Here is a 20018-nt window from a genome sequence, read left to right on the forward strand (position 1 = left end):
CAGAGGGAAAAACTGAGGCCTAGAAATGTTAAATTGTCTTCCTGATTCACCCAGTAAATAAACTGCAGGGCCAAAACTTTGGTGTTAGAGCCTGGCGAATCACTTCACTAGAGAATCTGTTTTAGAAACTGGGAGGAAGAAAGATTGTGACAGGAAAGGGGCCAACTGGAAGAGAGGTGAGGATATTGGCAGTGGTGAATAGGTATACAGAAAGAAAATACGTGTGTTTGAGTGGCTCCTGGATGGGCTAAGCAGTGTGCCAGGTGCTCTACCTGTGTTCTTTGGAGAAGAGCCAGCTTTCCGTGTGCACATTGGGGAGAGTAGAGAGTGATGCTGGGGACCTTCGAGTGCCAGTGTGGGCCTTCCTCAATGGAAGAGAATTGGTTTCCCAGAAAAGGAAACTGATGGCTGATAGGGTAGCTGGCTTAGAGCAGTGCCTCTCAAACCTGAATGTGCATATGTATTACCTGGAATCGTCTTCAAGTGCAGGTCTAGGATGGGGTCTGAGAATCTGTGTTCCTAACCAGCTGCCAGGCGATGCCTGTGCTGCTGGTTCTCTGCCTCAAGTAGTGAGGAGTCACAGTGACAAAGAAGAGAGACAAGACTTCAAAGGACTATTTTAAAATTATCTCCATGAATGATGGTGACATGTGGAATGCTGGTTTTAGAAAATGGCTTTCTGGTTATAGAGACTCTTCCCTGCCATTCAGAAATTTCCCAAGTTCAGACTCAGAAGGATGGAGAAGATAAAGGAATGCCAGAATCTTAGTTTAGTCCTGGCTCTCAGATATTATGGACCACTGTTCTTTGTAGGATATGTAGGGTTGAAGAATGGCCTAAGTGAGACAGAGTCACAGTTTGGTATGTGATGCCCATAGAATAGTAAGGAAAACAAGCAGGTAGACAGCCGAGTGCAATATAGAGTGGCTTGTTCACATATGGACATACAAAGTTCAGTGGGTACTCTGTAGGAAAGGCATATCACTCAGCATTAAGGCTTCCTGGAGGGAAGGGAGGGCCTGGGAATTAAAACCCTTCTCAAGGACAGGACATGCGTCAGCCTTTTCAGGCTGACCTGTGCTGTTTCAATGTAGAAAGGAAATTATCAGGATCAAAGGCTCCAGTTTTTTGCATCCCACCCCAACTGCCATTTTAATGTTTCGGATATTTCAACATCTTTTCAAATGATATACGGAGATCGAAGGCTATATGTATACATAAATACCTACTTGGCCTAACAATGTCTTGATTTTCTTTTGCCTCCTTAGGAGAGAAGTCCTTGATTGATTAGATAAAGATTTGTTGGAATTTTTGATCGTATTTGATACTGTACTATAATTTTATCTGGCAATAGAGGTAGTTGGTTTATAAGCCTCACTGTTTTCATCTGATGCTCTTTAGAGATTCTGAGTTAGAAGTACAGGGCTTAGAAGAGGCATGCACAGTAGTCTCTCCCACCTTTACTCATAAACTGGTGTCCAGCCTGTGAAGGAAAAAAGAGGAGGAATTCTGCAAAATGCTAAGTAATTTTTGTTTCCCTGATTTCCCCTAACGTGCATTTAGAGGGATACTAGGATGAAGAACTCTCCAGGGATTCAGGTTGTTAGGCAGAGGTCCTGAGAAGCTGTGGGTCTGGGACGTAAGATATTTCACTGTGGTGCCTCAGGCAGGTGAAGGAAGGATGAAGACAGACATGAAGTTGGCCACTTTCCTTTCTGTTCCAGTTTTGGATACATTTTGGCATGCCTATAGGCTACTGGGGGGTCATAGTAGAAGACCAGGGAAAGGGAGGGTCATTATTGTTCATTTACTTATTCTCACATTTGTTCAGTCAGTCCATCTGTGCTTTATTGTCATGTGTAACTTTATAATTTAGTATCAGCTTGATTTTTGTCTCTGTGTTCTTGGCTTTTTTCAATGAAATCTCTGTCTTTATTGTGTTATATACGTTTCCATGTGCCAAATCTCTTCAGTCATGTCCAACTCTTCATGATCCTGTGGACTGTAGCCTGCTAGGCTTCTCTGTCCATGGGATTCTCCAGGCAAGAGTACTGGAGTGGGTTGTCATTTCCTCCTCCAAGGAATCTTCCCAACCCAGGGATTGAACCCAGGTCTCCTGTGGCTCCTGCATTGCAGGCAGATTCTTTACTGCTGAGTCACATTTTCCTGTGAAACAGCCTAATTTTGTTTGAAATGATAAGTGTAAAGAAATAATGTATTTTATGTATGAGCATGTAAAAGGTCTTTTGCATATAGGATCTGTGAGATTCTGTGTGATCCTATGAAACAAGTCAGTTTTTAAAAGGTATTGTACACATTTTGCAGGTAAGAAAATGAGACAGCAAGAGTTTAGTGTCTTGAACAAGGTCACATGTGAGTAAGTGGCAGGCCTGAGATTCAAACCCAGGTCTCTCTCTGCGTAAGCCATTGTAGACCCTCTGGTAGAGACCTATCAGCAGAGTGGGAAAAAGAAGAGGCCAGTCAACCTGGTGAAGTCTTGAATCCTCTGCAGATTTTTAGATTAACATTAACCATTGTTCCTAGAGGAAATACAAGGGTAGAAAGCAGTCGTAAAAATAAATCTGAAAGTTTTTTTTTTAAATATATGACTGCTTTGTTACATTGAATCATACTCCATGGTTCATCCAACTTAGTATCCCTGACACTGAAGGATAAGACCCAGAAAGAGTGGGAAGAATTATGCTGTTGTCTCTTGGACTCCTTCCCATTTAGGAAGGCTGGGCACTCTGCCTCATAATGGGACAGGCTCTTCCTTTACCTCTTCTACCATGCGTCAGCCTCAGTCTCTCAGGCATCCCCTCATTCATACGTTCATTCAACAGATTTTTTAACCACCTGTGTTAAACACTGGGGTTACAAAGGTAAACAAGTAAGATGCCCATAGAATAGTAAGGGAAACAAGCAGGTAGACAGCCGAGTGCAATATAGAGTGGCTTGTTCACATATGGACATACAAAGTTCACTGGGTACTCTGTAGGAAAGGCATATCACTCAGCATTAAGGCTTCCTGGAGAAGGAAGTGAGATACACAGCTGATACCTGTGCAAGGGCTGGTATGTGAAGATGTAGCCAGGGCGACCACCAGCAGTGCTAGCAGTCTGCAGAGCATAGAGGGAGCAGACTGATATGTGCTAGTGTGGCCAGTTTTAGCAGACAGTGGGGCCCTGGGCCTGGGGAAGCTGCTACGAGTTTTTCCCCACAGTAATGGTGAGTCACTGAATTATTTTAAGTAAGTAAGTGTCTTGATCAAAATTGGTTTTAGAAAGAGATTTTGATGACATAATGGATAATCAGAGCAAGTAAGTACTTTTTCCCCCTCCCCCGGAAGGGCAGCCTCCCTCTAGAATATCTGGGAGGAGGAGAAAAGGGTTACAGCATGACCACTGCTGAGCCTCCACTGGACAGCCATTTCGCCCTTTGAACTGAGAGATTCCCTCATCCCTCTCTGTTACATCCCAACCAAGGCCCACAGTTGGATGTTTTCACAGAATCATGCAGTATTAGTTTGACTCACAATGGTCTTAATGTTCTTGTCTTTACAATATTATCTATAATTTCTGGCCATGGTACTCAATGGAACCATTCTTTCTGACCATAAATCCTGTGCTTTGACCCTTCTGCTATAACATCTGCTAATTATGATGATAAATAATAATCATTATTATGATTTATTGTACACTTTCCTAGTGCCTATTATAGTATCTCTAATCTCATAGCAGCCCTCCAGGGGAAGTAGTTTTATCTCCATTTTGATCATTTTTAACCTGTGCCAAAATTCTCTGCTCCTCCCATGGCCACAAAATCTTAGTGCTGGAGGAAGGAACAAAGATTATCTTTAGTTCACTGAGGGAGAAGTCGAGGTTTTGGTTTACATTACTGATGATTTTTCTCTGTAACAGTGTTGTTTTGTGATATGTAAGCAGAGAAAATGTAGTTCATGCTTTAGCTAAATTCTGACATAAAAATGAGTTTATGATACATTATGATATCAAAAGGTTAAAAAGCTCCACAGGCCACCTGTAATTATTTATCCAGTTCACCTTCTTTCAGTTTTACCTGTTAAGTTAAAGGATAGGCTAAAAATGTGCAGAAATTGTCTTGAATCCTAAGGTTCTGCCTTCAACAGCTCAATCTGATTTAATGTTGTCAACGGAGAACTCATATGGTGAGATCTTGTTCAATCAATGAGAATGAGGAGCTGTTTGCTCTACTCACCTAAGCAGAACCCAGTATACAGATAGAAAGAAACAAAGTGTCTGACTCTTCGTGACCCCATGGAATTCTCCAGGCCAGAATACTGGAGTGGGTAGCCTTTCCCTTCTCCAGGGGATCTTCCCAGCCCAGAGATTGAACCCAGGTCTCCAGTTGCAGACAGATTCTTTACCAGCTGAGGCACAGGGGAAGCCCAAGAATACTGGAGTGGGTAGCCTATACCTTCTCTAGTGGATCTTCCCAACCCAGTGTCTCCTGCATTTCAGGCAGATTCTTTACCAGCTGAGCTATCAGGGAAACCCAAAGCAGGTAGAGTTACCTGAATTGGTGGTGACAGATCATGGAGTCTGCTTCACATGTAACCTCTTTGAGAGGCAGGTTGAAGAAAACTCAGGGATCCCTAAGGCCATCCTCCTCATTTTTCAAAGAAACTAAGGTCCAGAGAAGTAAAGTAGCTTTTTCCCGAAGATCATATAATGTGTAGTGGTAGAGCTAAAATATGTTTATAATTGACTCAGGAGCATGTGGTTAAACTTCTGAGATGCTACCACTTGACACCTGGGGGAAATAGTGTCATCTTCACTGTATATTATTATAGAATCTCCAGTGTCTGTATAGGTATCTATGGAGTTTATCATTACAGCTGTGAAATGTCCAGTGAGATCTGCTCAGTCTCAGAATACATAGGAATCTGCTAGAGGACATAATGAACTAGTTCAGTGTAGTTGGTCTAATTGTTCATTACTGGGGTCACCAAAAGGTCATTGCTAGTTCCTTGAAAGGCAATTCCTACACAAATTAGAGATTGGAAGATGGCCATCCATTTGTTGAATTATTTAACCGATTTTGATGCTATTAAATAAACTCATTTTTAGAGTTAGCAGGTATCTAAAAATTGTAGCAGTTCTTTTTATTTTTTTTGTAGCAGTTCTTGAAATGCTCTTAGTATTGTAGTTGGGAGCCACTTCTTGAGGTCCATATTTAATGCATTTCTCCTCAATTTCTGGCACATTTCAGATTCTTCTGATTTTATTTACCATACATATTACCTAATCATATTCTAGTTTATGTATAGAGTGTTTCAATGCCCAATATTCTTATGAGAATAATAATTTTGTTAATTTTTTTTAAGCAGCTGTAAAATCTGCTTTAAGGAGTAATATTTATCCTGAAGGAATAATCCACATAGTTGTTCTAATTAAGTAATTTCTATCTTTCCTGTGTAATTTGCTGTCAGTCAGTTCAGTCACTTCGTCATGTCTGACTCTTGGTGACCCCATGGTCTGCAGCATGCCAGGCTTCCCTGTCTATCCAACTCCCAGAGCTCACTCAAACTCATGTCCATTAAATAACTCATGTCCATTAAATAACACAGAATAGTGGCTTAACATTCACAGATACGGAAGAAATTTTTCTGTTACTCATCTCTAGGGACAAAGACTCTTCTTAGTTTTACTGTAAACTAAGAAATGGCCTAATCTATACATGCTCGGTAAAATTTGATCCATAGTTCAACTAAATTCATGATAAAGCTTTTAATTGTAATTCTTCATCAAGGTATATAACACTGATGTGTAAAAACACATCAGAAATGTTGTCTCTGGGTGTGTCTTAAACTCCTTCTAAGAACAGTAGTTTTTACTTTCTTGAATGAAATGGAAAAGAGGCTAAGAGCTAAAAAGTTCTAAACACGAGATTTAGTATTTCCATCTTGGTGTCTCATCTCTTTTTTAGTTAGTGTGCTAACTTCCTGGCTTGGAATATGGTATTCAGAACATTTATTTGTTATTTTCATCAAATGCAGTCCATTCTTTCTGAGTCTGAGCTCTCTCTGTAATGCCTTATATTTTGTAAGAAGACCTAAGATGATTGTAGCCTAAAGTGGAGTATCTGACTTTGGATGGAGAATTTTTCCTCTGTCAAGCTGATGTGCTTTATAGTGCAAAGCTAGAGAAATGATGGAAACAATCTTTTTAATCATCTTACTGTATTTAAATAGTGTTACAGCAAAAAGACTAAAGGTGTTTCAGATGGTAAAGAATCTGCCTGCAAAGCAGGAGACCCAGGTTCTAATCCTGGGTCAAGAAGATTCCCTGGAGTAGGGAATGGCTATATACTCCAGTATTCTTGCCTGGAGAATTCCATGGACAGAGGAGTTTGACAGGCTATAGTCCATGAGGCTATATAGTTCATGTCCATGAGGACATGACTGAGCAACTAACCCTTTTACTTTGGGCTTCCTGGGTGGCTCAGTGGTTAAAAAAAAAAAAAAAAAATCTGCCTGCCAATACAGGAGATGTGGGTTCTATCTCTGGGTTGGAAAGATCTCCTCAAGGAGGAAATGGCAACCCTCTCCAGTATTCTTGCCTGGGAAATGCCATGGATAGAGAAACCTAGCGGGCTATGGTCCATGGAGTCACAAAGAGTCAGACACGACTGAGTGACTGAACATATTAACATGAAAGATGGGAAATGGGCTGTGATTTTTATTCTAGGCAGAGAGGAGTACTCATACTTCGTCTTAGGTACAGAAGAGAAGGAGGGAGAAGTAACACTGCCGCCCACTGGAGTCCACTTCTCCCAGATGCAGAGAGGCACTCAGCCTTAGACTTCCCAACCCGAGAGGAAGCCTGTGCTCTGTAGCATTCCTTTATAGCTTGAGATACAGAAGTCTATGTGAGTTCTCTCTCCACACACCACATCCTTGAAGAATCATCTTCACCCTTTTTTCCCCCATCTGCATTCCTTGACATTACATTCTGATTCTGTGGTTTGTGATATCCACCCAAATCCAAACCTTATTCACAGAAGAGCCTTTGGTATGTTTCTAAGGGAAGTGAACTTGAAGTCTGATCACCCAGTTTCAAGTTCAGGAGCCACAACTTAATCAGTGATACTACTTTAGACTTAACCTCTCTGTGGCATATTTTCACTACTTGTAAATTTCAAATAATAATACTTGCCTTAATTTTTCCATACATTGTTTTGAGCATGAAATGAGGCAAGAATATGAAAATATTTTGTAAAAGTTATATATGTTTTTGTTTTTATTATTGTAATTTAAAAGTGTTAAAAACATTGCTTAAATTCTTCTACACTTCAGATTCCTTTCAGGCAAATTAGTAGTTATCAGAGAGGCCAAAAGTAAATAGAAATGAAGTCAACAACTGTAGATCATCACAATACCTGGGGACTTCCCTTTATCCACTTGGTTCCTCTGAACCCGGGTACTTGGAGTGTGGTCTGTGGATCAGAAGCATTGGTGTAACCTGAGAGCTCGTGGAAATGCAGACTCTTGGGTTCCACCCTAGATTTACAGGTTCAGAATCTGCATTTTAATAACTCCAGATGCTTTGTGTACACATTGAAATTTGAGAAGCGCAGTGTGGCATATTATGTGGCACGATGAAAATCAGAACCACAATGAGGTATCACCTCACCCTGGTCAGACTGGCTATCATCAAAAAGTCTATAAACAGTAAATCCTGGAGAGAGTGTAGAGAAAAGGGAACCCTCCTACACTATTGGTGGGAAAATAAATTGGTGCAACCAGATGAGAACAGTATGGAGGTTCCACAAAAAACTAAAAATAGAGTTGTCATATGATCCAGCAAGTCCACACCTGGGCATATATCTGGAGAAAACTCTTAACTCAAAAATCATGCACCCAGTGTTCATAGCAGCACTATTTACAATAGCCAAGACATGGAAACAACCTAAATATCCCTTGATGGATGAGTGGATAAAGAAGATATGTGTGTGTGTGAATGTGTGTGTGTATGTATACACATAATGGAGTATTATTATTCAGCCATATAAAGAATGAAATAATGTCATTTGCACTAACATGGATGGACCTAGAAATTATCATACTAAGAGTATTAAGTTAGACAAGGATAATTATCATATGGTATCATTAATATGTGGAATCTTTAAAAGATGATAAAAATGAACTTATTTACAGAATAGACTCAGAGACATGGAAAACAAACTTACAGTTACTAAAGTGAGAAGGTAAGGGAGGGATAAATTTGGGATTTTGGATTAACAGATGTAGAATACTATATATAAAACAAATAAACAGCAAGGACCTACTGTATAGCACAAGGAACTGTATTTAATATAATAAATGCAAAAGGCAAAATGGTTGTCTCGGGAGGTCTTACAGGTAGCTGAGAAAAGAGAGGTGAAAGAAAGGCAAAGAAGAAAAGGAAAGATATACCCATCTGCATGCAGAGTTCCAGAGAATAGCAAGGAGAGATAAGAAAGCCTTCCTAAATGATCAATGCAAAGAAATAGGAGACTGTCTTTTCACCTTGCTTATAGTTTTCTTTGTTGTGCAGAAGCTTTTAAGTTTCATTAGGTCCCATTTGTTTATTTTTGCTTTTATTTCCAATATTCTGGGAGGTGGGTCATAGAGGATCCTGCTGTGATGTATGTCAGAGAGTGTTTTGCCTATGTTCTCCTCTAGTTTTGTAGTTTCTGGTCTTAGGTTTAGATCTTTCATCCATTTTGAGTTTATTTTTGTTTATGGTGTTAGAAAGTGTTCTAGTTTCATTCTTTTACAAGTGGTTCACCAGTTTTCCCAGCACCACTTGTTAAAGAGATTGTCTTTAATCCATTGTATAGTCTTGCCTCCTTTGTCAAAGATAAGGTGTCCATAGGTGTGTGGATTTATCTCTGGGCTTTCTATTTTGTTCCATTGATCTATATTTCTGTCTTTGTGCCAGTACCATAGTGTCTTGATGACTGTGGCTTTGTAGTAGAGCCTGAAGTCAGGCAGGTTGATTCCTCCAGTTCCATTCTTCTTTCTCAAGATTGCTTTGGCTATTCGAGGTTTTTTGTATTTCCATACAAATTGTGAAATTATTTGTTCTAGCTCTGTGAAGAATACTGTTGGTAGCTTGATAGGGATTGCATTGAATCTATAAATTGCTTTGGGTAGTATACTCATTTTCACTATACTGATTCTTCCAATCCATGAACATGGTATATTTCTCCATCTATTAGTGTCCTCTTTGATTTCTTTCACCAGTGTTTTATAGTTTTCTATATATAGATCCTTAGTTTCTTTAGGTAGATATATTCCTGTATTAGATCAGATCAGATCAGTCGCTCAGTCATGTCTGACTCTTTGCGACCCCATGAATTGCAGCACGCCAGGCCTCCCTGTCCATCACCAACTCCTGGAGTTCACTGAGACTCACGTCCATCGAGTCAGTGATGCCATCCAGCCATCTCATCCTCTGTCATCCCCTTCTCCTCCTGCCCCCAGCCATTAAAAAGAATACATTTGAATCAGTTCTAATGAGGTGGATGAAACTGGAGCCTATTATACAGAGTGAAGTAAGACAGAAAGAAAAACACCAATACAGTATACTAACGCATATATATGGAATTTAGAAAGATGGTAACAATAACCCTGTATACGAGACAGCAAAAGAGACACTGATGTATAGAACAGTCTTTTGGACTCTTTTGGACTCTTTGGGAGAGGGAGAGAGTGGGATGATTTGGGAGAATGGCATTGAAACATGTATATCATATATGAAACGAGCCACCAGTTCAGGTTCGATGCACGATGCTGGATGCTTGGGGCTGGTGCACTGGGACGACCCAGAGGGATGATACGGGGAGGGAGGAGGGAGGAGGGTTCAGGATGGGGAACACGTGTATACCTGTGGCAGGTTCATGTTGATATATGGCAAAACCAATACAATATTGTAAAGTTAAAAAATAAAATAAAAAAAAAGAAATAGAAGAAAACAATAGAATGGGAAAGACTAGAGATCTCATCAAGAAAATTAGAGATTCCGAGGGAACGTTTCATGCAAAGATGGGCTCAATAAAGGACAGAAATGGTATGGACATAACAGAAGCAGAAAATATTAAGAAGAGGTGGCAAGAATACACTGAAGAACTATACAAAAAAGATCTTCATGACCCAGATAATCATGATGGTGTGATCACTCACCTAGAGCCAGGAATGTGGAATGTGAAGCCAAGTGGGCCTTAGGAAGCATCACTACGAACAAAGTTAGTGGAGGTGATGGAATTCCAGTTGAGCTAGTTCAAATCCTGGAAGATGATGCTGTGAAAGTGCTGCACTCAATATGCTAGCAAATTTGGAAAACTCAGCAGTGGCCACAGGACTGGAAAAGGTCAGTTTTCATTCCAATCCCTAAGAAAGGCAATGCCAAAGAATGCCCAAACTACTGCACAATTGTACTCATCTTACACCCTAGCAAAGTAATGCTCAAAATTCTCCAAGCCAGTTTTCAGCAATACATGAACCGTGAATTTCCAGATGTTCAAGCTGGTTTTAGAAAAGGTAGAGGAACCAGAGATCAAATTGCCAACATCCACTGGATCATTGAAAAAGCAAGAGAGTTCCAGGAAACATCTATTTCTGCTTTATTGACTATGCCAAAGCCTTTGACTGTGTGGATCACAATAAACTGTGGAAAATTCTGAAAGAGATGGGAATACCAGACCACCTGACTTGCCTCTTGAGAAATCTGTGTGCAGGTAGGAAGCAAGAGTTAGAACTGGACATGGAACAACAGACTAGTTCCAAATAGGAAAATAAGTACGTCAAAGCTGTATATTGTCACCCTGCTTATTTAATTTATATGCAGAATACATCATGAGAAACGCTGGACTGGATGAAGCACAGTTGGACTCAAGGTTGCTGGCAGATACATCAGTAACCTCAGATATGCAGATGACATCACCTTTATGGCAGAAAGTGAAGAAGAACTAAAGAGCCTCTTGCTGAAAGTCAAAGAGGAGAGTGAAAAAGTTGGCCTAAAACTCAACATTCAGAAAACTAAGATCATGGCATCCAGTCCCATCACTTCATGGCAAATAGATGGAGAAACAGTAGAAACAGTGGCTGACTTTATTTTTCTGGGCTCCAAAATCACTGCAGATGGTGACTGAAGCCATGACATTAAAAGACTCTTACTCCTTGGAAGGACCGACCTAGACAGCATATTCAAAAGCAAAGACATTACTTTGCCAACAAAGGTCCGTCTAGTCAAGGCTATGGTTTTTCCAGTACTCATGTATGGATGTGAGAGTTGGACTATAAAGAAAGCTAAGTGCCAAAGAATTGATATTTTTGAACTGTGGTGTTGGAGAAGACTCTTGAGAGTCCCTTGGACTGCAAGGAGATCAAACCAGTCCATCCTAAAGATGATCAGTCCTGAGTGTTCATTGGAAGGACTGATGTTGAAGCTGAAACTCCACTACTTTGGCCACCTGATGCGAAGAACTGACTTATTTGAAAAGACCCTGGTGCCTGGAAAGATTGAAGGCAGGAGGAGAAGGGGACGACAGAGGATGAAATGGTTGGATGGCATCACTGACTCAATGGACATGAGTTTGGGTAAACTTTGGGAGTTGGTGATGGACAGGGAGGCCTGGTGAGCTGCAGTCCATGGGGTCGCAAAGAATCGGAGATGACTGAGTAACTGAACTGAACTGAATCCATGTTTATTTTAATTATTAGGCTTGAAGAATATTAGAAGAAAATATTGCCAGCTCATGAAATCTTTTATTTCTTAGATTTTCCTGAAGGTGAGGCTATCAAATAGCTTTTATTTATTTATTTAATTTTTTAATTTTTTTAAAAATTTTATTTTATTTTTAAACTTTACATTAAAAGATGAGTTAATTTAAGATATTAAAAGTAGTAGGGTAGGTGATACTTGGATATAGTAAAAATTAAGATGGCTCTTTTTTTGCAATTTGAAAATTTGTATTGGAATGTAGTATTTTTACAATGTTTTATTAGTTTCTGCTGCACAGCAAAGTGAACCAGCTATACGTATGCATATCCCCTCTGTTTTGGATTTCAGGAAGGTGGCTCTTACGTGATTGGCCTTTGGGGAACCCTGGTCTAGAAGCTGGTGAGAGTCAGAGCTGTGTCATACTAGTTGTGTGGGACCTCTGGCATGCCTCCAGCCCTGGTCAGGGGTTACATGTAGGAGGTATGGTTCTTATGTGCCAGGTATCCTGCTCAGACTAAGGGTGTTCAGAATCCTCTTCCACCAACCATCCTAGAATACAGACTGAACTCAAAGGTCTGGGACCCTTATCTCTCTCATTCAGTGCTCTTTTGGGAAGAGCTCAAGCACCAAAATACCCTTTATTTATTTACTGTTTAGAGGAACTTAGAAGAATCTTCAGTTTCTTTTCTTGTGCCTGCTTTAGCTAAATTTTGATTCTGTGAACATTTATCCAGGAAAGTTCTTATTCCGCATAACTCAGTTTCCCTTTGGATATAGTTATGGAGTTAAGTTCATTTCCTTTTGAGGTCAGCTTTTAAAGATTGCCCTACATTTTTTTTTTCTTCTCTTTAATTTCTTCAATAACTTTCAGAATTATATACGTAGTACAACTAAATTCTTCAGCATTTAGAATGGAGAGAGGGGCAATGCTTTATGAATTACCATGCTGTGCTTGTGCAAGTGCCCTGTGAATTCTTCTGAACCATTCTAGTGCTGCTAAAATAAACACCTGTGTTGCTCTTTAGTTCATCTTCCAGTTTTTTTCTTAGCCCTTTGCACTCCATATTGACATTACACTCTCTTTCTATAGTCTGTGATTAATACTTGAATCCATCACCTTACCCATATTATAGCATTTATTTGGGGAAAATTTCCTTGCAAATGATACTCTTTAGCCTCTTGATCATTTTTTTTTCTCCCCATGAAAAATCTTCCCAGGGAGAAGAAACAAACATTTATATCTTCTAAAGGAAAAAATGTGAAAAGTATTAATAGGAAAAAAAACTTTTTCAGAGATTTATAAATTGAAGAAAGGTGGTAACTGGCACTATTGGAAATAAAGATATCTATGAAAATTCTTGAATTGTCTGCATACAAAGCTGAGATAGTTAACTTGATTTTTTAAATATTACTTAGACTTATTATTGTCCTCCTGTGGATGGTTTCCATATTTGGGCTCTTTTTTGTTGTTTTAGTGGAGATACATTCTAAAATAATTTCTTTCCTACAGTTACTGAGTTTACCTACTTCCTAAAGTCTTTAATTTAAAGTATATACATCAAACAAAATTAGGAGACAAGTAGCAGACAAAGGGGAAAACTTTGCGTATACACATGACAAAGGCCTAATGTCCTTAATATATACAGAGTTCTCTAAATGATGGAAAAAGAAGAATAAACCAGTAGAAAAATGGGAGAGGATATAAACCTGAAGAAAAAAATTTTAATGGCTATTAAACATGAAAACATATTCAATCCATATATCATCAAGCACAAATCAAAACAAGTTGTCATTTTCTTTCAGGTTGACCAAAATTTAAATGTTTGAAAAACCCCAGTGTTAAAGGATAGGGAGGAAAAAAACATGTTGGAATTATAAACTGAATAATTTTTCTGAAGGGTGATTTGGCACTATTTATCAAAATGTGAAATGCATGTACATTCTGACTGTGAAATTTCACCAATATGCAGAGATATATAAAATAGTGTTACAGCATTATTTGTAATAGCTTGCACTGAAAGCGGTCTCTTTAGTCCCTCAGGACAGTTTACAGCAGTGCCATTATTTATTGAGCCAGTGGCAAAACATTTAGCAGCTTAAAAAGTGTGTTAGATTTATATGAAAAAAAGTGGGAAAAACCAAAGTGTAGAAGCCTGTGTATAATATAGTCCCATTTGTATTCTTTTGAAAAAGAGAGAGGATAAAAGGATGCTAATGTATGTCGGGGGGAAAGTTCTTTGAAAAGATGTGCCAGCAACAGATAGCTGTTAATTCTGGGAAGAATTAACATCTCCTCCTGTCCCCACTTTTGTCCACATCTCTAATAGTAATGCTCTTCCTGAGTATTAACAGAGGGTCTCCACTTTCCCCAGTGAACGTCTTTTGAGAGAGAAAACAAGTGTCAGTGAAGTGGCCAAAGAGTTGACAATTAATGGGGGTGGGGTGCGGGGAAGACCCAATACCAAAAATGAAAAGCTTTATGCTAAAAACAGGCGTTCTTTGGTTTTTTCCTTTAGCCACTTAAAATAATTCAGATAAACATAATGGTACTTTCCTAAAGAAGAATTTGGTTTGGATTTCCTGGGTATTTGTTCCAACTGCCGCTTGCTCCTATAGGGAAAACAAGGTCATTAAATCATCCTCATTTTCATGGCTGGTTTGAAGGTGGAGGCTTTGGGTTGTTGATGAAATCTTCTTTGAAGTGGACTCTTGCCTTCTTGAAATAGGCCTTGACATGCCTGGGTTCCCCCAGTGCCCAGAAGTGCATTTGGACACCTAGACTGAGTTATAAAACAGATCTTACTTTTAAATCTTGCCTTTTCCAGTTGCCTGGCATTTTAAATTTACCCAATAGCATTTTACTTAGTTTCTTTTTTTTTTTTTAATATTTTCAGAAAGCTATTTAAAATTTTGAGGAACCTCAGTTTTTAACTCAAGTAACTATTCCATATATAAGTATCATTTTGATAGTTAATATAATATTTAATATTTTCCAGTTTCCAGCCACTCCCCGCTCTGTCCCTTCCCCACTGCCCACCCCCAGGACAGCATCTGGTGTGATAAACTCATCCTTTATTTTGCCGTCAGGGCCCTCTACCAGTACTCTGTTTGGGTGTCTGGGAACCGGCTGTGGAGAAACCCTTTGCCAAGTGATAGCTTCTACTCGCTTTAACACACAGTGGAGTGGGAACCATGACCAAAAGTGTTTCCAACTGTATTTCTGCTTTTTGCTGCCACTTGTGTTCTCCCTCTGCAGTTCTTCTCATCTGAACTCTGTGGCAGTGACTGTGCTCGTTTCTTTCAGATGGAGATTATTTTACCTTTACAAGACATGAACCCATTGGTGTGTGTGGACAGATCATCCCGGTGAGTGTATCTCCTCACGCCCCGTATTTATTTTCATTTGAACCAGTTCTCTTAAAGATACATAAAACATGGACTTCAGCAATGTGTGTTTTCCATTACTGGGGGAAAAAAACTGAGCTCATGTTGTTGACATATCTTTAACAGCCTCCCTGCAAATGCTTATTTGAACAGGTTAATAGGGTTTCAGCTTCGTTACCAGGAGTTGAATTCTCAAGTTATGGAATTCTCATGATTAAAATAAGCAAAGCAAAGCCCAGTGTATTAATAACCTGCCTTCAGTTATGGATGTCCATTCAGCTTATGGAAAATTAATGCTTTGTTATATTTGCTTGTTTATTTTTTAGAACTGTGACTCACCATTTTTCCAGGCATATTGTTTGATATGGTCTTTTAATCCCATTCTTTCCCACTGTTTCTTTTCACAAGAATCTAGATAGAAGACCCTACAGAAGACACAGCAGTACAATTAACGTCACAGTCATAATTGAAACCATGCCGTGCTGTTGTGTGTCTTGTACAGGGAAATGGATGTAGTGCTTAGTGTTTGGATTGGAACATTAAACATTGTCTTTTTTTCCCCCCTCTGCCTCATACATAGCCTTGGCACTATACAAAACATCATCGAGTCTTCCAGCAGGAGAGTCTAGCTAATCATTCTGGCAAGGATTTCAGGGGAGCCTCAATTTAAATTCTTAAAGTACAGACAAGAAGTTTTCTCAAAATATAGGAGAATAACTCAAGATAATCTTCAGCTTTGGGAGCCAAAGATTTGGAAGACATATTAATGAATTATTTTAAAGGTCCCCAAACCCTGGGTTACTGTGAAATTTATTCGAGAATGAAAGGAGAAGATGAGAGATTTGGTTTAAGTTCTTCTGCCCCTAAACCACCCAGGGAAATCCCACTCAGATCAGAGCCGGGTTGAGGTCTGTCACCTTAATTGCAGGAACTCAAACCTGCTTTTCCTGCCTTCCTCAGACTCAGTTAGCTGCAGCTTTCACTGACAGGACAAGAGCCGCTTGTCAGCCAGCTCAGCTCAATTACTGCGCTCCCAAGATTTATATACTGTAGATGGAATTAAAACATCACTGTGTACTCCCAAGTTTATAAACAACTAAGGGGGAAAGAAATTGGGTGTTTGGTGAAGGCACGACACTTGTATATTTTTGCAAGCTTGCCAGGGCCAGTGAGAATCCTTCAAGGATGGCAGCTGAGATGCTTCAGGCAGAAACACATTGTGCTCAGGGGCTGGAGCCAGGGCACCAGGGTCTCTGTTTTCTTTCTTAATGAAATTATCAACGACACCTGATAGTACTGAGGCTCATGCCTGCACTTATAACAATACAAGCTTAATATCCTTTTTAAAATTGGTTTAAACCGTCTTAGGTCCCAGTCTCAGATACACACATATATTTTTTAGTCTCCATTAGTTTATTTTGCAGTGGCCAGGAGACGAACTAAGATTTTTGCATCCTCATCAGCAGATGTACTTTATTTTTTGTAATTGTGTGTTTTGTGACAATACACGTAGGTAAAGAAAAAGGTACTGCCGTGAAATACACGCTGACTTCTAGGTCTTCCTCTCTGAAGAGCTTTTATACCAGCCTGAAACCCTGGTATAAAAAATCAAAAATGCAAGAAAAAGTTTTCATACACAAGAACTTACTGGAACCAAAAGCTAATTTTAAAAACATATAAAATGACAACAATGAAAAGCTGAAACAAAACAAAGACTCCCTTTTTACGATAAGATTTCTTTTTGTGGGTAGCTGGAAAATAGTAATTTGCTGACCAGAGAGAGAATAGGGGAGATTTTCAAGGTCAATCCTGTTCTCTTCTTAATGAAGTAATTAAAAAATCCAAACATCTATACTCTGTGGTGGGACAAGATTTATGTTGAGGACCAGTCTGAGAAATCTGAGAAGTCACAGCTTGAAAACAAAGTAATGGAGGAATATTTTTCCATCTATCAACCCTGAGTTTTTGCCTTTCAGTGGAACTTCCCCCTGCTGATGTTTGCTTGGAAAATTGCTCCAGCTCTGTGCTGTGGCAATACAGTAGTTATTAAACCAGCAGAACAAACACCACTCAGCGCGCTCTACATGGGAGCCCTCATCAAGGAGGTAAGAGAAACCGACCTCAGGAGTGGCTCCCACCCTCCTTACAGTTGGGGCCTACTGGAGCATATCCGATTTAATGTGCTTCATCAGCTTTCACAAGCCACGTTTCCTCCAATTCTGTTTTGTTAGGCTGGCTTTCCACCAGGAGTCATCAATATTTTGCCAGGATACGGGCCAACGGCCGGGGCAGCAATAGCTTCTCACGTTGGCATAGACAAGATTGCGTTCACAGGGTCTACTGAGGTAGGTGCCTGAGAAACCACAGCTTAAAGAACAGTTCTGCAAATGAGTAGAGGGTTTGAGAGAAAATTGAAAATGTTACCCATGGACTGAACACCCAAAGAGCAGTGGCTACTCAAGGTCTTAACAAGCAGATAAGACCTTAACAAGGTCTTATCATAGCTAGAAGACTGATGGGTGACAAAGTAAAGGTGGACATTGACTATTTGTGTCTCAAATCTCTGGATTCTTGTGTGTTCCATTTGTATGAGACCTGTCCCAGAAAAACAAAACCATATTATATTTTGAAATAAAAGGAACATATATCAGAGGCAAAAACAAACTAACAAACTGTCCCAAAAGAGTCTATCCCAGAAGCTGGGGTTCTGAACACTTTCTTGAATCAAAAACACAAATTAAGAACTGGAGATGTAAATTAATCTCTGGTCAAGATGAAAATGGAAACACAGCTTTGTCTTATCATTATATCCCCAACTCCTGTAGATGCTATTTGCAGCTAACTATGACCATGAGCATTAAAAGGTCAGAGAGAGTAGAGATCAGCAATTTTTTTCTGCAAAACACAGCCAGATAGCAAATGTTATGGACTTTGCTGGCAATATGGTCTCTATTGAAGCTACTTAACTCTGCCCCTGGAGCACAAAGTAGCCATAGGTAATATAGTATGAACTGAACCCAGCTGCAGGCAAGCACTGCATGTCCTATACTGACCTAGCTCTGGGGTCAGTGGGCTCTGCCTGCCTGTCCACTTCTTGGCTCAAGCACTACTGGGCCACATGTCTTTCAGGAGTTATCAGTCATTCTGGTCAGATGCGACTAGAAGACACTCTTCAGTGAATGGTGCTGTGGTTCAGCTTCTTGTTTGGGCAGGGCAGACTGGGCCGTAGGGCTGGCAGAAGTCCTCATTTGAGGAGATGAATCAGGCCGATCTGCACCCATCTGTGTTCCCTGGTCAGAGTGTGCCCCTAGTTTGGTTCTGCAGGTGAGCAGAGCCACTGGTTGGGATTATTGCTTGGTCACTGCAGATGTGAATTCAGTCTGCCAGGATTTGTGTGTTGCAACCCCTCCCCCTCTCTCTGTTGCAGTCTCATTTCTGTGGTGGTTGAGCTCTGCAGATTCCCCTGCAGTTCCCATGGTGTGAGATCAGAGTAGTGGCTCCCACAGGTCAGCTCACAGTTCTGAGTTCTCCTTTCCCACTGGAGAAGCCAGAGGGTCAAGAGAAATGTCTCCCCATGATGCTGCAGTGGCCTCTGGGAGGGCAGTATAGTCACAATGTAGCTGCTTTTCTTAACCCTTCTCATGGGTCTCTGGTACAGGGGAGTGCTTCCCGCTTAACCTTGTGTTCTAGGGTCCTTTAACAATTGTTCCTTACGCTTCTTGTGAAGGAAAGCAAAGTCTGGAGCAGTCTGTGTTGCCATCTTGGTAACATCACTCCTCAGTATTTTCACTAGTACCAGATTGCTTTAATTATAAGATTTTAAAAGATGTGTTGGAGTATGGCAGGCAATATACCCTCCTATATGGTTTTTCAAAACCTTTAGGCTGTTCTTGTACATTCTTTCAGATAAAATTTCAGTTTGGTTTTCCAAGTACCTTACCTTCCTCCACACATCTCTCATTGGAATTTTGATTGGCATCCCATTACCTGTCTGTATTAAATTGAAGATGAGTGTTCTTTCTAGAAGACTGACATCTCATCCAGGAACATGGTGTAAAGCTCTTCAGTTATCTGCCCTACAGTGTTCTTCACTGATGTCATCATTTACATCTTAGGCTTGTCTTGATAAATTAATTTCTAGGGATTTTTTTTTTCTTCCAAGGATATTTCAATTTAAAAACTGAGCACTTTTTTTAAAGTCCCAATACTATGTGTTGGAAAGTCATGTTGAGAGGATGACCTAATCTTTCAGGCCAGACAAGAAGTGACATAGTGGATCAATAAGAACATAAGTGCTTGTTTCCAAGTTGCCTGGGTTTAAGTCTCTGTTTTGCCATTCAAAAAGTTTTTTTAAACTTTTAAAAAGACTGAAGTATAATTTACATACAATAAAATGCATTCATTTAAGTACCAAATACACACTGTCACATAACCATCACCCAAACTAAGATATAGAATATTTCCATACCCTGAAACATTTCTCATACCATCGGCCCCAGGCAATCAGTGACCCTCTTTGTTAATTTTCCTTCCTCTCTTTCCTTCCTTTATATAAATGGAATATACAATATGTACTCTCCCGTGCCTAGTGGTGGTGGTGGTGGTGGTTTTTTTGGTGAGGGGTTTGTTGTTCAGTATTTAATCAATTATTGATATGATTGGATTTGAATCTCCCGTTTTCACTTTTATTTTCTACTTGTCCCATCTGCTTTTTGTCCCCTTTCTCCTCGTTTTCTGCCACATTTCGGATGAATTGAGTACTCCATTTTATCTTTCATTTTGGATTATCAGCTAAGCCTCTTTTTAAAGTAGTTGCTTTAGTAATTACAATGTGCGTTTTAATCACAGTCTACTATTTAAAAGTATTATGTTATACTGTAATGTAAT

The 20018-nt window shown here is 39.7% G+C and overlaps 1 protein-coding gene across 1 annotated transcript in view; it reads left to right on the forward strand.

Annotated features, from left to right (window-relative positions):
• ALDH1A2 (aldehyde dehydrogenase 1 family member A2) overlaps nucleotides 1-20018 on the forward strand; it is a 125107-nt gene that overhangs the window by 64184 nt on the left and 40905 nt on the right. Inside the window, exons 5-7 of the mRNA XM_061431165.1 lie at nucleotides 15052-15113; nucleotides 17108-17236; nucleotides 17363-17476. Of these exons, the coding sequence (XP_061287149.1) occupies nucleotides 15052-15113; nucleotides 17108-17236; nucleotides 17363-17476 (305 nt within the window). The remainder of the gene's footprint in view (nucleotides 1-15051; nucleotides 15114-17107; nucleotides 17237-17362; nucleotides 17477-20018) is intronic.

The sequence above is a fragment of the Bos javanicus genome, chromosome 10 (genome assembly GCF_032452875.1).
Source record: "Bos javanicus breed banteng chromosome 10, ARS-OSU_banteng_1.0, whole genome shotgun sequence".
Lineage (NCBI taxonomy): Eukaryota > Metazoa > Chordata > Mammalia > Artiodactyla > Bovidae > Bos > Bos javanicus.